Source organism: Pleurodeles waltl, chromosome 3_1, assembly GCF_031143425.1.
Source record: "Pleurodeles waltl isolate 20211129_DDA chromosome 3_1, aPleWal1.hap1.20221129, whole genome shotgun sequence".
NCBI lineage: Eukaryota > Metazoa > Chordata > Amphibia > Caudata > Salamandridae > Pleurodeles > Pleurodeles waltl.
In genome coordinates, this window is record NC_090440.1 from 1,645,620,008 (window position 1) to 1,645,636,036 (window position 16,029).

General features: G+C 44.1%; 1 protein-coding gene across 4 annotated transcripts in view; it reads right to left on the bottom strand.

Annotated features, from left to right (window-relative positions):
• LOC138285437 (neurabin-2-like) overlaps window positions 1-16,029 on the bottom strand; it is a 464,888-nt gene that overhangs the window by 293,096 nt on the left and 155,763 nt on the right. For all 4 annotated transcript variants that reach the window (XM_069225350.1, XM_069225348.1, XM_069225349.1 and 1 more), the window contains exon 5: window positions 1,303-1,432. In XM_069225350.1, coding sequence (XP_069081451.1) covers window positions 1,303-1,432 — 130 coding nt within the window. The remainder of the gene's footprint in view (window positions 1-1,302; window positions 1,433-16,029) is intronic.

Here is a 16,029-nt window from a genome sequence, read left to right on the forward strand (position 1 = left end):
GAAGGATTCCTGCAACTTGTCTCTGGAATGAGGTCGGGACCAGATGTTTGACTTGGAGCACTCCTGTCGCCGGGTCTTCGCGTGCTTGGCGTTGTAGAGTTTTGTCTTGCGGTCTCGAATGGTCTTCGGGTTCATCCATATGCAATTACTGCAGATGTTAAGAGTCATGACTCAACCTCAGGTAAACCTGATGAGGGTCTGTAACAGACATTTGTTTCCAACAGCCTCTACAAGGTTTAAAACCTGTTTTGGGAGGAGACATTTCCCTTGGACACAGTCTAAATTTTATTCACGGTAATAGGCGCCTCAAAGAGGTGAGAGTGAGCTCTTGCTCCGCGGCTATTTGTGTGGAAAGAAAGGAACTGACATCAGCGTGTGGAGTGGCACCTATGAAGGCTCCGTACGTCATTTCTGGACTGAATCAGCATCAGTGCGGGGCCACACTCAGTAACCTACAGGCTCACAAAGATCTGCTGAAAAGTTTCCAATCCAGTAATACACACCCTTGGATTGTCCAAAAGGTGAGGAATCTGCAGCTAGAAGTTTGTTTCAGAACAGTAAATTCATAAATACAAGCCTGCCTCATAAAATTTGTGACTTGGCTGAAAGTACAAGAGAGAAAATATTTCCTTCCCTTCCAATTTACACTAGCACTTCTAAATTCCCATCTAATTCTAAAGATGGCCTCTAGTGGGAGGATATTAGCTTTGGACAAGGATAACTCACTCATATGAGATGTTGCTCACTTATCTTTGCGGTACACAGAAGAAAGACCTTAGGAGTATAATCTATTGGTGCATCTTTGTGCTGCATGCAGTGTATCGGTTACTATAATACAAAGTGCAGGTCTCAACCTGCAGACCGATTGGTCCTCAAGTGTGTGCTCTAGAGCAACCTTGCTGTACAAAAAGTAAATAGGGTTTCAAATTAAGTACTGGAAGGTACTTAGCGCAAAGATACAAAGATAGATGGGCCTTAATTTCAGCATGCAACAGGACATTTCTCTAATATTGCTGATTTTCATTTTTTAGCATACAAGTTATTCTGAACTGCAACAATAAAGACAATAAAAAGGCTATGAGAAAAAGTTTTCAAATATGTAAACATTTAAAAATTAGCACAAAACTAATAAAAATGGGACACAAATTAATAATGTAAAACCGTGGACAACGAAGATGTACATCCAGAAGGGAACTGTGATGGTAAAAATAGTTTCCTTATTAAACATGCTTTTGTCAGGTAAATAAGTTTGCTTGTGAAGTTACAATTTATGAGTTGAATAGCACTCATTCTGTCACTTACCTGTCCTGTACTACCTTCTGAGCAGTGTTGTTCATACATCTGTTGCTGACATCGTTCTTGCTCTAAAGTCTCACTAATAAGGCGAGCTACCTCACTTTGAGTTCCAGGTTTTTCTCTTCCAATTAAAAACCTAAAAAGCAAATAGCAGTAGACCAGCTAAGTATCCAATTAATTAAGGAGTGACAAACAGTGGCGAAGATCATATAAAGCTTCAACTGCTTCTTCTACATTATTCCCTTGTTTTTACATACAGATATATGGAATACACTGAGAAAAAATAGTTTTCATTTATTTTCAAGTATTTACTAAAACACAGAAATATTCGCAGGGTAGTGGAGCGCCTTACATATAACTGTGAACTATGATCAGTTACTAAGAAACTAGGAGGAGTAAGAACAAAGTCAATCAGGGAAGTATATTCTGAACTGATTAGTTTGAGTCAGTCCTGTAAGGATGCTTCTGATCTGTAATACTAGTTCTCTTCCATGGGAATTGTCATCTTATAAAAAAAATCTGTGGACTCTCCCACTCACATGGGGGACTCAAAAGCACTTTGCAAAAAAAAAAAATATATATATATATATATACACACACACACACACACACACACACACACACACACACACAAGCATACATATACATTCATATTAACTAGTGGCATATTATCTAGTGGCAGTCCCCACTGGATAGTTATGAGGACCATGTTTCCACGGGGAAAGTATTTTATTGATTTGCTAAAATCTTTGGACCGGTTTGACAATTCTTCACAAAACTTCCATAGGAAAATTGAACAATGATACCACAAAAACGACTGGAAGGAATTACACCATATTTGGCAGAAAGTTAGATCTTGGTCCATATAGAGACTGCAAGCAGCAGATTCCTCGAATTTTTAATAGATACCACAGCAGCACCTTTTACGGAGGTGGGCTTTAGGATGTACTTAAACCACAAAAGTTCAGCAGGACCAACAAAATGCCCCTCCCAGTAAACCTGACTGTCCAAACAATAGTGCTTCATGAACATATGGAGGGACATCCACGTAGCTGCCAGCCATATGTCTAGGACAGCGAGTAACACAGTGGTAGCAGCTTTGGTCCTAGTACAGTGACCACGCAGCCCTTCCACAGTCCTTCCGGAGGTTGCTTTTTAGCCAATGCTTAGCAGGTTTTAACCCAGAGGACAATACAGTGGGAGATGGTTAACATCTGCACAACCTTAAGTTTTTTCGCTCCAGTGAACAAAGAGCTGATTGTTCACCCAGTGTACCTTGGTATGATTTATGTAGAAGCTAAGTGCTCTTGTGGAAGTCCAAGCAATTGAGTCTCTTCTCCTTAGAGGGGATGAGGAAGAGAGACAGTATGCCAGCAGAGTAATGGTTTCCGAATTCGCAGACCCAGTTTGTCTGGGAAGAACTTGGTGTAAGATGGATGAACACAGAGGCTTAAGTTCATTTACACAGTATGCTGAGGTAATGGCTATGAGGAACACGGTCTGGATGATAAGGAGACATAAGGGGAGCTGTGAATTGGCTCGAGCAGAGTGCAAATCAAATACGGGAGAACCTGATTAAGGCCCAACTGGGGCATCACAAAATGGGAACGGGAGGGACATATGTTGCAGCCCTTTCAAAAATGGCATCACAACGGGTGACTTAAAAAAAAAAAAAAAAACACGTGATCTGGCTACCGTAAGTAGGCCAAAGAGGAAAACCCTTATTTGTGCCCAAAGCAAATCCTTTCTTGGCCTGGAGGGAGTCAATTTGGTGCACACCAACCACAACAAGGCACAAATTTGTCCCAATGACATGCATGTTTAATTTTTGTCCAGGGACTACTGGCAGATAAGATAACCTACGGAGGAAGGTCGAAGGTGTTCGAGGCTGGGGAGTACCAGCGGGTGGTGGCATGATCTAGAGACCCCACCCGCCCTGTTCATTGCAGTACCACATGGCAGTGGTGTTGTCCATGAGCATCTGTACCAGCCTCCCTTTGACGGATGGAAGGAAGGCTTTCAACGCCTAGCTGATGGCCCACAGGTCCAGGACAAGGATATGGAGCAGGCCTCTGAGTTCCACCTCCCCCAGGTGGTCACTCCAACATAGAAATGATGTACTGGTCACCACTGTGAGGTCTGGGTGGGGCAGAGAGATGTCTGTGGCTACCCAATCATGGTCTAGCAACCACCACTGCAGGTCCTTTGCAGTATCCTCCAAAATCTCAATCTGGCTGGAGAGGTTCCCTTGATGTTGGACCACTGGGACTTAAGATCCAACTGCACCACCCGCATATGGCACCTGGGATGCTGGTCTAGCAGGCCACCAGCCCCAGTAGCCTCAGTCAACATCACTGAAATCTAGAATCGAGGCTGAAAGATCAGGATCATGGCTTGAATGTCCTGGAATGTCTTTCCCAGGGGAAAGGCACAAAACCGAATCATGTTGAAAATGGCTTTGATGGAAGGGAAAGTCTAAGAATGAGTCAGGTGTGACTTTGGCAGATTGATAGTGAACCCCAGGGATGACAGAAGGTTTGCCATAGTCTGGAGATGGCTGACGACTGCCTGGGCGAGCCAGCCTTCAATAGCCAGTCGTCCAGGTAAGGAAAGGCTGCTAACTTTGATATCCGAAGGTGTGCTGCCACCCCTGCCATCACTTTTGTGAGCACTCATAGGGCACTGGTGAGACCAAAGTGAAGCACTGACAACGCTCCTGCCCCACTACAAATAACAGGTAGCACCAGAAGGTTGGTCAGGACAGGTACGTGGAAATAGGCACCCTGAAGATCCAACGTCATCATTCAGTCTTCAGGTAAGACCTGGCCATGATGAGCATTTTGAATTTTTTATTCTGGAGGAGGGCACTGAGAGGGAGCAGGTTTAATATAAGCTGCAGGACTCCATGTTTCTTGGGCACAAGAAGCTAGTGGGAATAACAACCACAACCTACATCTGGTGCAGGCACCCCACTCAATAGCCCTTGATGGGGAGGTGGGGTGTACAATGAGACAGGGAAGGGTAAGGTGCAGCCCCTGCAAAATATCTATAGAACACATCTATCTGAAGGTATTGCCTGCCAACCCAGGTATAATAGGTGGATTCTGCCTCATATCGGGTGGGAGTGGAGCTCCTACTCAGACACACTAACGAGGTTTGATAGGAATGGCTGGAAGGGATGTGGGAGACTGGGTGAACAACTGACCTTGGTCACAGAAGTGGTGGGCACCATGGACTTGACAGCTAAACTGTTGGGCTCAGTGCAGAAGTGGGTGGTAGGGGGCACTTTAGCCAAAATTGTAAAAGGAGCAGTGAACTGTTGTGGTTGGCGAGGTGGAGAGGAAAGGCCCCAAGAGCAACCAGTAGCCCCACTCCCTTTAAAATGCGAAATCAGCCTCATCTGCGAACAGGTGAGTGCCGTTAAAGGGCATGTAGAACTGGACATCACCTTAGAAACTATGTCAGTCACAGCCATGCATGGCAGTGAATGGCAAGACTGGTGCCTTTTCCCCACCTGGTGGAATCGTTGGTGCCCATGCCACAGCAAACCGTGGACTTGGCTGCATCACAGCCATCTTGAACTGCTTAAGAACAGGTTGAAGGACTTTGGACACACCAGGAAGAACTTGCACCAACGAATCCCAACAAGCAGCTGGCATTAACAAATCATAGGGTCAGGCAGGTAGAAGAAAATATATGCTTGCCAAAAGTAGTTTCCACCCTCTTAGATTCCCTGTTTTGGGGAGGTGGGAACATTTGTAAATGTGTTGGGATTTGATTGACTTGTGGAGGTTTGCACCACTAGGCTTTTAGGTGAAGGGTGCTTCAAGAGAAAAGTTGGTCACCTGGAGCAGGGCAACGGCTCCTCGCAATTTGTTAATTGACTGGGGTCAGAACAAGGTTTGGCGCAAGCCCCTCAAAGCATCTGTCAATGTTGCATTAAATGGAAAAAGGGGCTCGGATGATGTCTGTCCCAGTGCAAGGACTTCTGTAAAGACATTGATTTTAACCTTCAAGGTGGGAAGTAGAATGTCTTCAGCCACTCTGTGCATCACCATGGTGCAGGAAGCAAATTACTAAGTGGCTGGTCTAAGGGGTGAGAGAAGACCTGCTTCAATAGCCTCCTGTAGTCCTTGTACCAGTTACCATCCTGATACTCATTACCTGGGTCAGTCACTATCAGAGTCCAAACCAAAAAGAAAACGTAGAGTGTGTGTTCTCCCTTGTGAAGGTGGTAAATCAAGTGGGGGAAGTAGTACCTCGGGTGAAATCAGGTGTGACTTTGGTCGAGGATAGACCGGATTGACTTTGCATTGAAGGGAACTATAAGGACCTTCTCCTCCGAGGGTTGATGGTGAAAGCATTAACATGTCAAAGCTTTGGGTCAGCATAGGTGGTAGTGGCAGAAGTAGGGTCGCAACTGGAGCTGGAGGCAAGACTGGCTAGCAGGATGGAACTGACACCAGCAGTACTCCAGATAGGGGCGAGGGTGCCCGAAGGAGCACCAGAGCATGGCTGCGCAGAACTCTTGATGTGATGTGGCTTAGCCCCAGAAATTCTGGTTGTACTGGAATCAGCTACGGGATCAGCGCTAAAGTAAGCCAAATCAGACAGAAGCGGGATCAAGATGTGTGGTGCCACCTACATGCCTGCTCAAGTGTATGGCACGTGGGAGAGAAATCCTGCTTCTATTTCTCAGTTCCCTGACAACTTTGACCACAACGAAGAACGAACTCCAGAGCAACTTTGTCAACTCTATTAACCAGACAGAATTTTGGGTGCAGACTGCAAATCTGAACAGTCCCAGAAAGGATCCTTTTTATGCTTGGTGATGTGAAGCTTCACCTTTGGGCCCCCGGGGGCCTTCGGGTTAATCAATGAGCAGGTGTGCAGACCTTAGAATCATGGCCCAACCTCCGACACCACCGGCATAACTGGTGGGGGATCTGTTCAGACATTTGTTTGCAACAGTACCCACAGGGGTTAAAACTTGATTTTTGAGGTGCCATCCTTTGCACACTTAAAACAACTGAGGTAAATGTCTCTGAGAGAAACAAAGGGAGCTCCAGGCCAGTGTCTGGTGGCACAGAAAGAAAGAAACTGACATCAGTGTATAGTGGTGGCGCCTATATGGGATCCACACTTTCCAGTGTTGAATGGAGTTGTGAGAAGCCTTACAGCGCCGATTGACAGCACGCTGAGTTGCTGCAGAACGTTTCCAGATCCAGTCAGATGCCTGGGGAATATTCAAAAGGAGAGGAATCTGCAGCTAGACACTACTATCAGAGAAATACCTCAGGGAGGATTTGCTGACTTTGGTGTCTGCTCTCGAATTCGAATCTAAACAATAATGTATGTGGTAAAGGTATGGATCTCCACATAGCAGGTTTACAAATCACTGAAACTGGCAGATTTCTTAAAAGAGATGCCTTTTCCTCTGGTTGAATGTGCTTTAGGCTTACCAGGGAGAGACGTTTTCTCCAACAAAATCTAATCAAAGATTATTAGCCTTCTATAAATTGGCTGCTTTGACATGGAAAGACCAGTCCTCATTGGGCTATAATTTACAAACAGATGGTCAGGTTGTTTTGTGTAAGTAGAATTTCAGAACCCTTTTCACATCTAATGAGCGAAGAGCCCTTTCCATCAGATTGGAAGGTTTGGAAACAAGGTTGGCAAAGCAATAGTTTGGTTCACCTGAAAATCTGATAACACCTTTGGAAGAAAGCTAGGGCAGGGTCTCATTAACACTCTGCTCCAATGAAAAACTATAGAAGGTTCTTGTGCATATAGGGCCTGGATTCCACTGATTGTGCACGGAAGTAATACCCACCAGAAAAGCTGGTTGTTGTGAGTATAGTTTCAAACGGTGGGCCCATCAAATTTGATATCACAATATTTTATTCTCATGGAGGAGAAGGGGGCCGAATTGGAGAAAAAAAAAACTATGTGATGCCCTGTAAGAAACCTTTACTATGATAACTTTAAAGAAGTAGGCTTCCTATACGCAGTGATCGCTGCAAGATGTAAAGGAAAGCCCAAACCTTGCCAAATAAAAAGGGTATGCATTAACCCAGAGGTCCCCAAACTTTTTCAACCTCCCTTGGCCTATAGGACGTTGTCCGTGGCTCCCCATTATATTACTGTTTTTTGGTGGTGGGGTAAGGTAAGCCCGGCCTCAGTAGTACTTCCATTTTAATCTCTGAAAATACATGGGATGAAGATGATGAGGGTATTCTAATCATATACGTCCTGAAAGCCGAGAAGCACGCCCACTGCCCGGGAATTATGTCCACACATCTAAGACCACACCCTCAAAGCACCCCCCACTCCCTAACATCTTAATTTTGGGGGGTTTCCTAGTGCAGACTCTGAATGCACCTTTTCATCTTGTGTGTCTTTCTAATTTGTTTGTTTGCTGCCCTCCAAGTGAGTCTTCACTTGCAGCGTTAATACGAGGGTGTATTATTATTCAACCCTGTTGCTTCATTCCATCAACCTCGTTGTGAGGAAGAGTTGAGATGGCTCCGCTCACAAACAGTATACACATTGCTGCAGCAAACATGAAAATCCAATGAGGTGCCGGAGTTCATTTTTATTTCCAGGAGTGTTATTGTGCAGCAAAAATATCTTCAATCAAAACTCACATAATTTCAGCACCAAAGTCATTGTTTTCACACTCCCAGTGCTTAGTAAAAGTTCAACTTAAACACGCAACCAATGAAATGTTTGTCATAATGACATTGTGGAACACTATTTTATAACAGCAAGAGTGCTGTCAAAATAGTGAATAAAAGAACTGACTGGAAAGTTACAGTTCCGCTATAAAATGAATCACCGCCAAGCCCTCACTCTGCTGTACATGCGTGTGTCTATCTGTCTTCCCCAGATCCAGCTGTATTTCATCCAGATTACATCACTGCCATACTTTACGGTGAAGGGCAGTGCGTCACCTCATCTGCACTACATAAGTGCAACTGCCAATGCAAAGAGTACATGTGCGCACAAGCAGAATTGTGTTTCATAAAAAAAAAAAAAAAGTACTTGTATGGTACCATTTTAAAACAAATGGAACGTACCATTGCAAAAAAATGCTGTAAAATGACAATTTCAAATTTTATCCAATCTAAGAAAATAACTAAACATGCAGATGTAAAGCGGACGAAATGAGAAACATCCATCGCCCACAGGGCAGATAACCCCTGGCAGTTTTGATAGAGAAACAGATGAATTATGCGTCTTATAGACGACAACCTGACTCCTCATCTCCCTTTCCAATTCATTGGCCATAACAAAATTGTATCCTTCTTTACTGGGAGACACACGCCTGTGTTGTCTTTCTTGTGTCACATTCTTTTAGTTTGTAAATGATTTACTTAAGCAGGCCATAAATACTAATGAAGGCGCATTATCTACAGCACAACATTTCCATCGCATCCTTTCATACTGTATTTCAATTACTTGGGAGATCAATTATCGTGCTGTTGAGGTTCCCCCACTGACCTAAAATAAAAAGGCTGCAAGGGCCCCCGGATTCTGCCTCAGAACAGGCTGCTTGGTGTGCCACAAACTTCAAGCATATATGCGAATCCCAGTGCTTCCAGGCAGTTGTGTTGTCACATGTTCCCTTAAAGCTGTGCTTGTTGCGCTGCACGCCTGGCCAGTTGTGATGGTGCACAGGCTGGGAACCACTGCATTAACCACCTGCTTTTGGCATTTACTAGGCTTATAGTTATTCTGTAAACACCAGGCGCAGAATTTCATCCACTTTACTCTCTAGTGGAAGGTCTCTATACAGTCCTCTGGAAGATTTGAATGTCCATACTGCAAGAATTCAAGAGCCAAACTGCTGAGTTCAACGATGGAAGACCGGGATGTAGGATCTGGCCCCCAAAACTTTCAGTGAAGATCCGATTTGCAGGGTAGCTTCATGTGTGGTCTCTCTGAAAGGTAAAGAAGATCTATGAATCACCACAGATGTAGCCATTCCTGGGCTGTAAGAATCATTATTTGTTGGCGCTCCACAGCTTGATCAATTCTGTTGGAATCAGCCAGATTAGGATAGTGGTGGTGGTGTGGGATTGTGTGTGTGTGTGTGTGTGTGTGTGTGTGTGTGTGTGTGTGTGTGTGGGGGGCAGGGGGAGAGAGACTTGGCTGGAGAAATTTACCCTCGCACAAAAGACCATTCGCCATGGAACCTGGTTCATATTATTTTGATAAACGTTTTGGCATTTTGTGTTGTTTGAGACTGCAAATAAGTCTAGTTGCGGATAGCCAAAGTCTTCAAAGAGGGACAGATGTGATTTTCTAGTATATGCGGACAAAGGGTATCGACTTGTTCATTTTGAATTCCCAGTAGGTGAACTGCTATAATGATCAGATCTCTTGACAAATGCTAAATGGTTTAAGCTTCCTAGGACAATGTTCTTAAGGGTGTTCACCCCTGATTTAAGCTTCCAGGGACAATGGTCTTGAGGGTGTCCACCCCTACTGGTTCAAAAGATACATCGTGGTTGCACTGTCCATCTCAACAAAAAATGTACTTGTCAGAATGTTGTTGGAACCAGGAGGCACTTGAGACCGGAGGGGGGCTTGAAGGACTACAGCCCCCAGCATTCCTAGCAGCAGGAGCAGCGGTGGTGCGCACTATCAGGCACATTTCGGTGGCAGTCTCCTCTGCTGCACTGTTGGAAGCAGGAGGCAATTGAGTTCGGAGGGGGGCTTGGAGGACTACAGCCCCCAGAATTCCTAGCAGCAGGAGCAAGGTGGTGCGCACTATCAGGTGCATTTCGGTGGCAGTCTCCTCTGCTGCACTGTTGGAAGCAGGAGGCAATTGAGATCGGAGGGGTGCCTGGAGGACTACAGCCTCCAGCATTCCTAGTGGCAGGAGCTGCAGTGGTGTGCGCCATTGGGAGCATTTCAGTGCAGCGCCTCCTGCTGCACAGGACATACCCAGGCATGGCCGGGGCGAAAACCGGGCCAAGAGCGGGCCAGTCTTTGCCCATCACTGGCCAGATGAGGCTGGGCTGGGTCACGCCCCTAACGTGGTTGAAGCGACCCCACATTCACAGTAAGTGACATTCCATTTGATACCTGGGTTTGCAGTATTCAATCGCCGGCAGCCAGTGGCACTATAAAAGTTTAGACTATTAAACTATTTATGCTCCTGGAATTTTGGGAAAGAAGGGCAAACGGAAGACAGTAACACAGGACAGCGTCAAAGGCAACAGTACATTAGACAGCTTCATACAAATGGCGGTTGGAGCCAATGAAAAGGAGAGAGAATTTGCTGAACGACATCTGTCCATTGTAGCCTCCTCAGCCATCTCCCCTTTGCCATCCTCAGCACCATTGCCACTTCAACTAGTGAAGAGGCTGAATCAAAAGGAAAATAAGCAAGAGGATTGCTAGGAGATTTTGGCTACTTGTTTGCCTGATTCATCAATGGAAGAGCTTCCATCGGATCCACTGGGCACTTTGGCTGTTGTATCAGATATCCCAAAAGTCAAAGGGAAAAGAAAGCGAGGTGAAAATTCTTTAAAGAACAAACGTGTAATACAGTTGGCCCACCTGATACTACTTCTGAAAGTGGATTGGTAGGGAGGGTCCAGGGGACTCTGCTGATTTAGCTGCTTTAAAAACGAAGCATATAGTGGAGGAATTAGCCAAGAGGCTATGTCTCATAGAGGCTTGGCTAACAACCATTGAAGAGAAATTAGGGGAGGTTGCTCAATTAATTAAGTCCAACGACTCAGTGTTCACAATACGCTCTTCACAATCCCAGTCTCAGGGCAATCTCATGTTGTCTGGGTCACAGGATGGGGCTCCACTACGCCAAGAAGGAACCTCACTACACCTGGCCCATAGAAGTGCCAGAGCAAGTCTGCGAGTAAGCACTTGGATGGAGGCTCCAGACAAACTTTGGGGGATTGTTACTCCGGAGATATGGCTACAAATAATATGGGAGGAAATGGTACCAATTCAGTGATTAAGACCAATAGGGCGACTTCCAGCTGTCAAGCTTTGAAAATTCAGAAGTTGGCAAGAAATAGTGACAGACCTCTTGGGGTGTTACATCTCCCCTCCCCCCCGGCAGCCTGCCCATATGTGGCAGTGATCCCCAATGTACCCAGACTACAACCAAATAGTCTATAGACTTACAGAGAACTGAAAAATAAGGTCATTCATTGGTTACATGTCAACGCTAACGTCCCACTTTCAATGGCCTCCTCAAAATTAATGGTGAGGAGGGTGGGTTGGGGGGGGTTCTGCTGAAGAAGTTCAGTGAAGGGGATGTATTGTTGTAAATTTTAATTTGCCTGTTAAATTCAATCCGACTTTTCTAAATTGTAGCAAAGTTGGCCCAGTGGCCCGGGGGGCTTTTTCTGAGCAGACTTGCAGCCTTTTAAGCCCATACAGGCTTTTCTTTTACTAAGGGCTGGAAACAGGACCAAGAATCCCTGTTAATCTCTTCGCCCAAAACAAAGATTCCCCTGTGCATGCGGATTCTACCCACTTTGTAGTGGATTGACTCAAAGATGGAGATGAGAATGGTCTAATAGAACAGAGGAGTGTGTGTGTGTGTGTGTGTGTGTGTGTGTGTGGGGGGGGCGAGGGGGGAGATTAGGTCGACGATAACCCATGATATACTCGATGCCCCTAGTTCTGGTGATATCTGCCTTGAGGCAGTAACAATTCAAAACCAATCACAAGTAGAAGCTGAGAGGTTAGTTGACTTTATTAGTTGGAATATAGCAGGACTTGAAGCCAAATTGTCCATTCCAGAACGGGGGCATTTTATAGATGAGTAAATGATCTGTGTATTCAAGTGGCTCAAGGTGCATCTATCCCTTTTACTTGGAAAGGGGCAGAAATAGCTCCCCTGTACAGAAAGGGAAATCCTGGCAATCCATCCAACTATCGGCCTATAAGCCTGCTAGATAACCTTCAAAATAAACTTTGCACAGCATGTTTTGAATCGTTTGGAGGAGTGGAATGAAGAGAGTGGATATTGGTGGAGGGAACCTATATGTTGTCGTCATCGATCTTCCAAGAGGCTTCAATCTGGTTCCCAGATATAAGCTTTGGTATACAATGAGTAAAATAGGAGTTCCAAGCAGTCTTAGACTTAATTGTTCGACTCCACTAAGGGACTTTCGCCAGAATTAAATGTGGCAGGGACGGTGAACTGACAGACCCAGTTACTACTGAGAAAGGGGTGCGGCAAGGCTGTGTCCTTGGCCCCACCTTCTTTCTCTTGTCCATAAACAACTGTATTAAGTACTTAAACAACTGTGTAAAGTATTTAAACAACTGTGTAAAGTATTTAAGCAACTGTGTAAATGATTCACTATGGCTGGCCGGTAAATTCTGGGACTGTTCTATGCAGACAGTACCATTATCATGGCAAAATCACCCCTGGGACTCCAAAACCTAGTCAAACAATTTTGTCTGTTTTGCAAAGACTTAACCTTGAGGTCAATGTAGGACAAACAAAATTTAAGATTTGTTGTCAGGGGAAGAAAAAGATGAGAGCTAGTTTAACAATGAATTTTATCATCCTAGAAACAGTCAATGAGATTGATTATCTGGGGATTAGGTGGATGGGTTCTGGCAAATGGGACGCACACATTAACAAAAGTGCACATGTGATAAGTCAGAGGGGGGGCTTTGAGCCACAAAGCTAAAACAGCTGTAGGTCCACCATTAAACCCCATAGTGGAAATATACAAGGCCCAGGTCAGGGGAGCTGCCCTATACGGGGCAGAACTGTGGGGTTTCAAAAGCCAGTTGAATATATTACAAGATAATGAAAATAACTTTATTAGATACATAGCAAGGTTAGGGAAGGGCACCCTGCTAGTAACTGTAAGACTAGATCTTGGGCTAAATAACATTGTAGAGCATGTAAACCTGAAACCATTTTTATACTATACCTGGCTCTGGAAGAGGGAGGAACTGGAGCCTCTTAGGGAGAGAATTAGAGATTTACTTAGGCGCTCGAGTTGCTTGGATAGGGGCAAGTGGCTGCGGGATGACCGATTTGGGTTCCCCACCAGGTTTGAAATGATCCCGGATGACAGTGCCACGCTTATCAAACAAAGTTACTGGAGGAGGGTAAATGGTCAGATATGTCAGAGAAGGAGGTTGGGTCGTATGACCACATATTTTTGTCTGTTAAACAGGAGCCGTCAGTTGAATGTTTCTTTGACCTGACCATACTGGCCCATGCCCATTCCCTATTCCTCCAGTTTGGATATAGCACCCTACCAGTCAATGCTTTTACTGCTCGATGGTCGAGAAACAGCCCTGAAGATAACAAATGTAAACTGTGCCAATTAGGTGTCGAATCAATTAAACATTTCTTTTTTTGTCCCAAATATACGATTCCCAGGAAAAATTTGATTATCCCACTTTGCAAAACCTTGCTTCTATAAGACTGTGCTAATGCATATTGAATTTGTAAAAGCGATACATTCACAGTGGTAGTAAGTGTTGTTTCAAAGTATCTGTCGTCTGCCTGGTCCACCCACCGCAGAGCCCTCACAGCACTTGGATGGGATGGCTCACAACAAGAATTTCTTGGCCGCAACTGTTTAGAGCCCCTATCATACTTGGAGTGGATGGCTCAGAAAAAGAGCTCATACTGCATACTTTGCACAAAGCTATAGGCCCAGCCTTAAAGTATGAAATTTTAAAGTATATGCTGACGTGAATTATAATATTAAGAATTTTTTTATTAAGAAATCTTTGCACATGGTTAATAGTCCAGCCCTAAATAGGAACGGTTTTTATTTGGTTTTTAACTAAAGTGTATTTTTAGACCACAATAATCATAGTATACACACTAATTATCGAGCATTTATATCGATTTTATAGGATTCCAAACTTAGGGTCGTTAGTTTCTACTATTATAGTTTTCAATCTGTTGGAATCTCAAACCTGGGGTGTCCTCAAAGGAATGCGTATGTTATTCTTAAGATGTATTTTATACTGGGGTCCCTTTTAACTCTGTTTTCCTTCTTACGACTTCTGTTTGATTATGAGATTTTATGTTTCAATATGTCACTTAACAAACAAACTGGTCAGAATTATGCCAGAGGTTGACGGACAGTTCTTAACTCCAAAAGGTTGTTATGGTAGGATTTTTTTCCTCTGTCCATGTTGTCTGTATCTGTACAAGGTCCATGTAAGCACACCTTCCAGGTAGTGATTCATCTGTCACTATGTTATGCAATGGAATGTCCTGATGAAAAGGGACCCCTTTTAGGAGTCCACCCTGCTTGACAACACTAAGGAAAGGACTGGATCACTTCTTGACAAAATGTTAACTATTCTCCCTTTCCCCCGATTTCTGGTTCCAATGAACTTCCAAGGCATGCTGGGATGGTCTCATAGGGAGTGTGACATTCTGAGTTACACTCCCGATCCTAGCATAAATCTTCTGAGTAGCTGGTTTAAATGTCTGCTTTACATTTTTGTCCTAAAGATACAAGTCTACCCTTCAAAGGGCACAAAAGTGCTCTGGTGTCACATGTCACCACCAAGCATTGAATCCTTTGCAATAGAATAATTGTTCCTGAAAAGTTGAAAGATGATTCTTAACCCCATTCTTTGAAAGATGGCCGCAGCCTGTCTAAAATACTTTATTAGGAATGAGATGCTGCTTTTATTATTCAATCATGTAGTTATGAGTAAACAAAGATCTTCAACGTTAGTAGGTAAGCAGCCATTACTCCCAGGCAGCGTGTTGAGAAAGAGTGAGTAACCCGAAAGACAGAACTTTGAATTGGTCCTTGTGTTTTACTACCTTAGGAACCTTTTGTGTTTCTTTAATATTTGACATGTAGAAGTAAGCATCATATAGATCTATTTAGTACACACACCCAAGTGCCCTTTAGGTAACTGGAACCAAATCTTTTGCAACACAAACATTCTGAATCTTTCTTTCTTTCTTTATTTGCTATTCTTAAATCAAAAATCTCACTTTGGTCCTTTCATTTGTACCCGGAAGTAAGAGGAATAGGTTACTGTTCTCTTCAATAGGAAGGAACTTTCTTTGCCACTTGCCTTTTAAGAAACGTGGTTACTCCCTTTCGAAGCACACCTTGATGTGGTTGGAACAATTTCTTTGGTGTTAGAGTAGGTAGAGGAGGCTTGTAGTTGAGCCAATACTCATTCAGTACAACATTCAGGACCTTTTTATAGGTCTCTTGTTATATTCTGCCATTCTTGCAGATGATTTGCACTACTTTCCAACACCAGACTGACTAACAGAGAGGAGAGAAGCAGATATCTCCTGGTGCCCTCTGCGTTTTGAGGGCCTTCTATGGTAGAAAGGCTGGCTTTGTTGTTGTTGCTGTAGTGGTTGGCTTTGAAGAACTTGGCCCCTCCGTCAGAAACAGATCCTATCATATGGCTTTCCGGGTCTTTTATATTCCTTTATCTTGACGAGATGTACTGCATTTGAAGTGTCCATTTCTGACTTCATCCGAGCCATCTCTTCATCTGCATGCAAACAAAAACAGAACTGCCTGAGAACAAAAGGTTGAGAATACTCAGATGGGCTTCTGGTTTTAACCCTGTAATCCTCAACAAGGCAGTGTACCCAGAAAAAGTCTGTGGCAATATCCATGAGCAGATAAGTGAGAGGAATCTGCTGCACTGCTGATAACTTGGTTGGACATTCCCTCCTCAAGAATATCTTGAAAATCCTGTTCGTCTTCTCTTGAC